The following is an 8,717-nucleotide window of genomic DNA, read 5'->3' on the forward strand; positions in this document are numbered from 1 at the left end:
TATTATATGTGAGATATAAAATATTTCAAAGTTGCGAGTAATTTGGACCAGAGGTTGTATATGTATAATGTTATATATATATAGTATAATAATTTTGTGTGATTTTCAAAATGTAACTGATCATGAATATCATCTATCTCCCTTAGAGTTAGAAGCAAAGGAATGCAAAAAAATGGTCATTGATGAGGCCATGAGGGCGTGCAAGATGCCTTAACCTATTGCATAGCCGTCGAGAGCTTTATTTGGATAGTCTCCAAAGAATAAAACAAACTAACTAATAATATCACTATAATTAGAGTAATTTTTAAGGAAATCGCGCATGATTTACTATTGTGAAGCTCCAACTTACTTTTATAGTTAAAATCCATATGAATCAAACAAACTAATTAGTAATATCACCATAATTGGAGTAATTTTTTAAGGAAATCCGAATGATTTACTATTTTGAAGCTCCAATTAGCATAGGGCGGCCGACCCCTTGGCCTAAGGAGAACATGCACATGATGTGTATTTGTTTCACATGCAAACTTCTTGGTACATTCCTCTTTACAATCTGTGGAACATGTTGATAAGAATTGAAGAATGTGAATCACTTTCATCCCAAATTATTGAACAACTTATTTGTTGTATATGCACAAACATATATGCATGAAAAGTATTAGGGAAAATACTATCTTGTCATTGAACTGTCATTATTTGTCACCTTCTTCGGCCGACTCTAACTAATCACGTAATTAATCACTCTATAGTTGTTACACTGTCATAAAGTAATATAACTACTCATTTAATTACAACCTTATTGACGTAAATTATGATTACTTAAAATAATAAGATAACACATGTTAGTTAGTGTAATTTATGATGAATAGTTAGTTATCATGCATTACTTTATTACAACTTAATCGTACTGTGCTTGATCAATTCAAACTTCACTCTATATATATAGTTCATGTCCTGTGCTAATTACTACCACAAACCTTGGAGCTTCTTAAGTTTATTAATTAGGAAGTTTCGAGAAAAAAATACAAGAAAATGGGTGTTTCTAGTAAAATGACGGTGATTATATTTCTAGGAGTATTAGGGTTTGTAGGCCTTGCTGAGGCACAATTGAAGCTTGGTTACTATGCTCAAAGTTGCCCGAAAGCCGAGGCAATTGTGCAAGATTATGTGCATCAACACATCCCACATGCTCAATCTATGGCTGCTCCTCTTCTTCGAATGCAATTCCATGATTGCTTCGTTAGGGTTAGTCATAATGTTCTATAACTTGCTTGTTTTAATGTTCTTATTTGTGTTCTTATAAGTTTTACTTAATGTATATCTTACTATGTGGTTGTTGTTATTTACTTTTTTTTTTTATTTGATGATTTACAGGGTTGTGATGGATCAGTGCTCTTGAATAAAACCGAAGTTGGAAACAATGATACAGAAAAGACCGCTAACCCAAATTTGACACTAAGAGGGTTTGGCTTCATTGATAGTGTTAAGAGCATACTCGAGGAAGAATGTCCCGGTGTTGTGTCTTGTGCAGATATCATTGCTTTGGTTGCTAGAGATTCAGTTTGGACCGTTGTAAGTATAGACATTATTTAACACTTGCAATAATATACAAGTACTCTATATATTCTTTGTTCGGATTTAATCTTTCACCTTGTTTTATACTTAATTATTTCTCCTAAAATTTTCACTCTACTTGTGAAGGATTGACATATTTATTTTCGTACGTGTTAAGTGTAACCATTCAGAAACAATTGTACACCGTATCAACTTTACTGAGTTATGTTTGTGATTTTTTTTAGGGAGGTCCATGGTGGCCGGTAACAACTGGTCGACGAGACGGTCGTATTTCAAACGCCAGTGAAGCACTACAAGATATCCCACCACCATTTAGCAACTTCAGCTCACTCCAGACCAGTTTTGCTAGCAAGGGTCTTGATTTGAAAGACTTGGTCTTGCTTTCCGGTAAGCGTAACAATCAACCTATCATCTCAAACTTTGTCGTAGCTTATTGCTCATTTTTTTTTGGAATATTTTGGCCCACTTTTACCATATCATGTGCAATTTGTCACACCACAAGTCAAGAATAGGTTGAAACTGAATTTTCAAAGACTAAATCGTATGTACGTTACCCTGTGTATAACGATAACTCTATAACAACTAATGAATCCAATATTATAGATCTTTAGTATGTACTCTGTATAATATACTACGTATATATCTATAATCATCTATGATTTTAAATGTGTCGACCAATAATAACTTTGAAACTATAACCGCCTGTTAAAAAGTGTCCGTTTAAAATAAGTACATTATTTTAATTTTAATAATTAAATAAATAATAAGGATTAACAATGTACATTCCCTAAAAAAAAAAAATAATGATAATGCACATTTATATATACGGTAATTATTTTTGCTGAACTGCGCTACATAACATATATGCAGGTGCTCACACCATAGGAATAGCACATTGCTCATCATTCAACGAGCGACTTTACAACTTCAGCGGACGAGGGTACGGCCAAGACCCATCACTCGACAGCGAGTACGCGGCCAACCTCAAGGCAAGAAAATGCAAAACACCAAGTGACAACACAAGCATTGCTGAAATGGACCCTGGAAGTCACAGGACATTCGACTTAAGCTACTACAAACTTCTCTTAAAAAGGCGAGGCCTATTCCAATCGGACGCCGCCCTAACGAAGTCGCTTACGACTCTATCGTACATCAAGGAGCTAGTGAATGGTCCATTGGAGACTTTCTTTGCTGAGTTTGGTCAAGCCATGGTTAAGATGGGTGAGGTTCAAGTACTAACTGGGTCAGCTGGTGAAATAAGAAAACATTGTGCTTTTGTTAATTAGTGCTAAATAACCTTGTACAAGTGTACATCGTACAATTGGTTTTTAATTATTTTGTTAATTTATTTTATTTAAGAATTGTTATTGTTTAGAGTGGGAGTTATATATTATGTCATTCCTGTTGGAATAATTGAGGGAGCAGTTGTGCTCTTTCATATGATTTCTATGTCAATTTTCCACTAGTTTATGGTGATAATTTCGAATAATTAATAAAATGTGAACTTGGATTTTGTTTGTGTTAAATTGTTGTGAGTTTATATACCAACTTTGTGTTTATTTAGTTGTTTGTTAATGTATACATCTACTGTTAATATGTGTAATTATCAATTTACTTACGTTAATATACTAAGATTATACATTATATGACAAGGTAACATGATCGGTTGATCGTTCATAAATGACCATATATTTATTCTTGAAAATCAATATTAATAGTTAAAGTAAAAATAATAATAATAAATAGAGTAAAATAATAAATAAATAGGGTAAAAATAAATCAAAGTGTTACATAACACAGCTAAATAAAAATGTAGGAATTCTTTGTGATGCTTGTCAAAGAGAATGCTTGGAATTCTTTGTGATGCTTGTCAAGGAGAATGTTTGGCTTCCATTTTTTGGGTGTTAAAGAGAGTTACAAAGGCGAGTGATGAGAATCGTTTTCAGGATCACCTGGAATCGAAGGAAAATTCTAATCACTTGAGTTATCCCTCACTCTTAGAATGCTGAATCTCCTAACTCCTAAGTATTTAATTATCACGTTCTTAAATTTTAATTATCTAATAAGATAATTGCCCATTCGCCTGGCTTAGTGGTTAGAGGCTTAGAGCACTAATCCAACTTGACTACTTGAGATATAAGCAGCCAAACAAGGCCCTCATTTGAAGGGCCCCCAAAATTAATTTCTAAATAAAAAGGGTAAGTTGGGCCTGATAGTTGTTGGACAAAGTGAACCAACTTGTGTAAGGTTGTTGCGGTCTTGTGTGGGCCATTCCCAGCATGAACTCCAACTTTTTTATTTATTTTTAATTTATGTTTAACGTACGAAGTAATAGGCACTGTATTAGGGCATGAGCAATAGAATTAGAGGTTTGTTTACTTGCCACATCATCATCATACAAACCCCACACTTGACAAACCTTTTATCAACAATAAATAAAACCTCTTCAAAGGTATATGGGACCTACTTACAACTCACTAAATTTATCTAAACAATAAAATAAGCCCTAACAAGATTTTTTTTTTTTTTAAAAAAAAGGAGAGAGTGGGCCATTTGGAGCAAATGAACCGGTTTGTATATACAAACCTGTTCCTTATTTTGCTTTTCCCACAATAAGAGGTTTGTCAACAAACCTCAAAAAAGTTCCCAGTCTTCCCACTAACCCAATGACAAACCTCTTATTGTGGATGCCCTTAATTACTTGTGTAAGTAAACGTTTTCTATAATTGGGCCTTATAAGTACCTTCTTGAGTTGGGCATGATTTGTGGTCGAATGCAGGCCACACTAAAGCCCATGGAAAAATGAGTTCAATCCAGCATCGCCTTAGGGCATGGACTGTGCATAGATATAAATACCAATATATAACTAGATTAAACCCCATGCAATAGATATACGGTTTTTAAATCATTATAAAAATATAAGACTCGATACTTCAATTATTCAAGTATGAAGTATATAACCACATATAAATATACAATAGTTATATATTTATAATAATTTAAAAAGTTTAGTTTAGATTTATCTATAACCCTTCTAAAAGCCCCAAGCACCAAGACTGTAGCAATTTTACTGTTCCTTATGAACAGGAGATTGACGGTTTTGCCCTCCCCTGCCCTTAACACCCTTCCCTGATTGACCAGATTGACTAGGGCTATTTTAGTCTTTCTGTTTTTTGCATTCTAGTTGTTACTTGTATGTTGACGCGTCGTTGCTTGGTGTACATTTGCCTGCTCCCTCTTTATTCACTTTCTCTCTCCTCAATTGAATCCTGATTGTGATTGAGTTTTGATCATCAGGGTTTCAATTAATTGTGAAATTCGGATTTATTTCTTGGTTGTGAGGATAGATCATTGTGAATTTAGGGTTTTCTTGGGAATGTGGGTGAAAATTTGAGAGGATTTTGTTGAGTGAAGAAGGATGGGGAGTACAGAATTTTGTTAATTCATGTTCGGCTTCTTTTGTAGAGCTTGAAATGCTAACCTAGATGCTTCAAGAGGTTTGTGAGCTAATTTTTACTCAAACTCTTAAAAATCGCTGTTTGTTTTGGAACTGGTTTTTAATTTGTGCGTGTTTTTGTATTTAATTGCTACTTTTTGTGCTAACTTTTGTAGTACATTCCAATATATGTCCTGGGTCAGATTTTGAGGGCAGATTCAATCTTGGGCTTTTATGTACAGTTTTGGGTAATGTGTTTAGATGAATTTAGCTATTTTCAATTCACAGACCTTAGCCGTTTTCGGGTGAATAGAACAATCTTGTGATTGGTGTGTCTTTAATCATGCTTGAAATTGATTTCTGAGGGCTTTTTATCAGCTACATGCTCATAGTATTCTTTATCTGTATCCATAATATCTACGTATAGCTTTGATGGATTCTAGAGATAATATTGATATCCTAATTTGGGCTAAGAAGGGGAAATCTAAGACTACTAGAAAAACTAAAGAAAGCCTTCTCAAGCAAAGGAAGTTCAATTTGTGTCAATTTTTTTTTATTAGAATTGGCTTTTAGGATTTTAATTGAAGAATTTTGATTTTATGTTTGTGGGTTGGCAGAATCACCAGCAGAATTCTTTGCAAAGAAGAAGAATATTGCTGGAGTTGACAATGTAAGTCCCAAGCTCAATTTTTTTAAGCACATACTAAGGTTATCGTAGAAGAAGCTCACCGCGTAACTACTATTGGTCTTAATAACACCAAATTCTTCATGTGATTGAAGACCTATTAAACTAAATACAGTTCATTAAGTGAGCAAAAAGTATTTATGAAGGATTAACTATGATGTAGATGTAAGAGTAACATATATAAATACTACAGACTATGCTTGCCGGCATCTGGCAGCTTCTTGGCGAACACTCCTCTTTGGATCATCAAGAACCTTGGACAAAGCTATTAGCACCTATATTATCAAACATGAAATCCAAAATCAACCAATTCCATCTCTTTGGCATTACATTGACTCAAAGGAAGGGTATTTCAGATAGTCTCAATTTACAACTAATTGAACTTGTAAGTATCCTCTCTTTGTAGCTATCTTCAACTATGATTTCAATTCATGTGATTTTCAATGAACCTTTTTCAGTGGTATGAAGTTTAGTATACTACTCAGGAGATTTTTGGTTTGTAGATTTTAGGTATGAGGTACAAATTTAGAATGAGTAAAACCTTTACCTAACGTTTGTTTGAGAAAAATTTCAATTTCTAAACTCATATCTCAAATCACAAGGTATGAGGTTTAGAAACCTAAGGAGTTGGGTTGGTATAGCTCATACCAAACCTCTTAAGTACACTTTTTATGCTTTGAAAGTGAAGCGCTTATTTGAATTAATATTGTGAATTCGGCTTTAGCTTTAAGCACTAATTAGGAGTATACACTCTACTGTAATTGTATGACGGGTTGATTTTCTGTGACAAAAATTGAGTTTAATAATGGTTTTATGCTCTCTTCTTTGCGAGGGCTTAGTAAGGGTGTGCTTTTCTCTGTTTTCAGAGGATAGTGAGGGTTTGCTTTAACCACTGATGCACATAGCTCGTGCTGTGATTTGAGGATTCTATGTGATGATCAATCTGCTTTGGTTCCAGAGACTTGTATAAAATTGTTCATTTTTTGTCGCTTATTGTTGTTTTAGCAGGTTATCACAAGTTTCATGATATTTATTTCAGTTATTCGATTTCGGGTTACCATAAGTTTATATGAGTTGGTGAAATTGGAGTTTCTAATGTGTTGAAATTAGAACTTGTTGCTGCTCTTTTGATGTAACCTATTGGTGTATTTCTGTTGTATTCTTGCCATTGCAGTTTTAAAAAGCTCATTTTCTGGTTGCTATTGGGCTTCCCAACTATGCTGTATATTTTGGTGGGGCGTTCAAATTTTGTCAATTGTTTTTAAGAGTTTTGGTTTAGAGGAAGAATTGGGGGTAAGATAATAATAACTATATTGAGGGTTTTAAGGGTTCCTTCAAATTGGGTGTAAGATAATAATAATTAGGACTTCAGAGGATAATTGAGAAATAAGAAAAACAACGACTGAGACATTACTTTTCAAATTAAGTTTTAATATTTAAAGAATGTTCAGCGAAATTGACATACAGCCATAGATTATATCAATAATGCATGAAATGGACTCCGTATATACTTTATTCATGTTTCAGTTTACTCGTGGTTCATTTTAAGATACAGGTTTGAAATTGAGGATCATAAGATATGAAATTCAGTATATACTTAATGTTGGCTTATGAATGCTCGAAATCTCCTCTGATTGCCTCTACCAGATAGATGAAGCTCATTGAGGCCAAAATGCAGGAAAGGACCCCTTAGTGGTTGTCAATGAAATATTAATGGCAGGAGGAACTAATTTGGTTGGAAGAATGCTGTCGGTCTCTTTTACCCCTTGTTACTCATGACAAGGTGGCTTTTCTTAGTATGTTTCTGTTTGTGTGGTGCTCGTCAAAAAAAGAAATTAGAGTGTGTAGTGTACCTCCTTTCTTTAATAATATTATCATATTTTTGTTTGGTTAAAATATCTAGAATATTTATTTCTACCCATAAAATATATGGTCGTGGATAGACAGAAAGAGTTAGAAATATTGTAGGGGCTGATGTGATGAAGAGAGAAAAGATAAACTATACTTAAAATAGAAACATGTTATAAAATGTACATATCGGGTTATCTGATAATATTTGAGGGATGAAAAAAGGGTTGAAATGAACAAAGGTCACAGATTATATAATATTGGGTTAATTAGTTCAATTTTTTTTATTATAATATTGTATTTGATTATACAAAGGTCACTTGTACAATATTGTTTTAGCCCCAAAATGAACAAAGTTCACTCATCATATAATCCCAAAATCAACTTGAGACCCAGATTAACCCAATATTTGAGGGATGAAAAGAGGGGTGAAATTAAGAATGGAGTTGGTATTTTGTTGTTTCTTTTTGTCAAAACTTTATGTGTTTTGGAATCACTCAAGGATTCTATATATGAGTGTTGTAAAGGTCGAAGACCTATGATTTTGTTTGAACTTAAAGAATATTATTGAAAGCTTAATGTCTACTATATTGTTGGTTTATCCAGGCAAATTTTTGGGTATTTTGCTGCTATATAATTCTCAGCAGATGATAGAGTGTAATACATACCTTCAGATGTTGTGTAATACTTTCTCTATAGTTTGAATCTAATACATAGTTTCTGTTGTGCAATGCTTTATCTGCAGTTAGAATGTAATACATACCATCTTTTGTTATGTAATGCTTGCTTTAAATACTGCCCCTTACATGGAGTATTTTGAAGTCATATACGAGAACTATACTTTATTCAAGTTATGATGACTTACATCTGATTTTTTGGTTTCCAGAATAACCTTGAGGACATATTTAGTATTCTTCGATTTTTAAAGGTGGAGCCATGGGGAAATTGGGGTAGGAGGCTTAATGGAAAATTAAACCTTGTGCCTGCCTAATAAATTTCTTTTTATTTTATTTTTATTATTTTAAGGTTGGATTATGAGCTTCTGGAGCTAGGTGAGCTTATAAACTATGCAAATTAATACAAGAATGGAGAAAGAAAGAATAAGTTCATTTTTAAGAGGCCATTTCTAAAGTCTAATTGAGGATGAATGTAAAATACATTAAATATAATTAC

General features: G+C 33.3%; 1 protein-coding gene across 2 annotated transcripts; it reads left to right on the plus strand.

Moving 5' to 3' along the window:
• Positions 1-700: 700 nt before the first annotated feature.
• Positions 701-3,094, plus strand: LOC145635273 (peroxidase 3-like). 2 transcript variants are annotated; one of them, XR_014113818.1, is made up of 5 exons: positions 701-1,245; positions 1,375-1,572; positions 1,800-1,962; positions 2,446-2,923; positions 2,977-3,094. XR_014113818.1 is itself a non-coding variant. In XM_081686562.1 (4 exons), the coding sequence occupies exons 1-4, from the start codon at positions 1,033-1,035 to the stop codon at positions 2,859-2,861; spliced, it is 990 nt and encodes a 329-aa protein (XP_081542688.1). In that variant the 5' UTR covers positions 701-1,032; the 3' UTR covers positions 2,862-2,970. The 2 variants fall into 2 exon arrangements, 1 of the variants encoding a protein (XP_081542688.1); XM_081686562.1 differs by lacking the exon at positions 2,977-3,094 and having other exon boundaries at positions 2,446-2,970.
• The last annotated feature ends 5,623 nt before the right edge of the window (positions 3,095-8,717 follow it).

The sequence above is a fragment of the Chenopodium album genome, chromosome 6 (genome assembly GCF_948465745.1).
Source record: "Chenopodium album chromosome 6, dcCheAlbu1.1, whole genome shotgun sequence".
NCBI lineage: Eukaryota > Viridiplantae > Streptophyta > Magnoliopsida > Caryophyllales > Amaranthaceae > Chenopodium > Chenopodium album.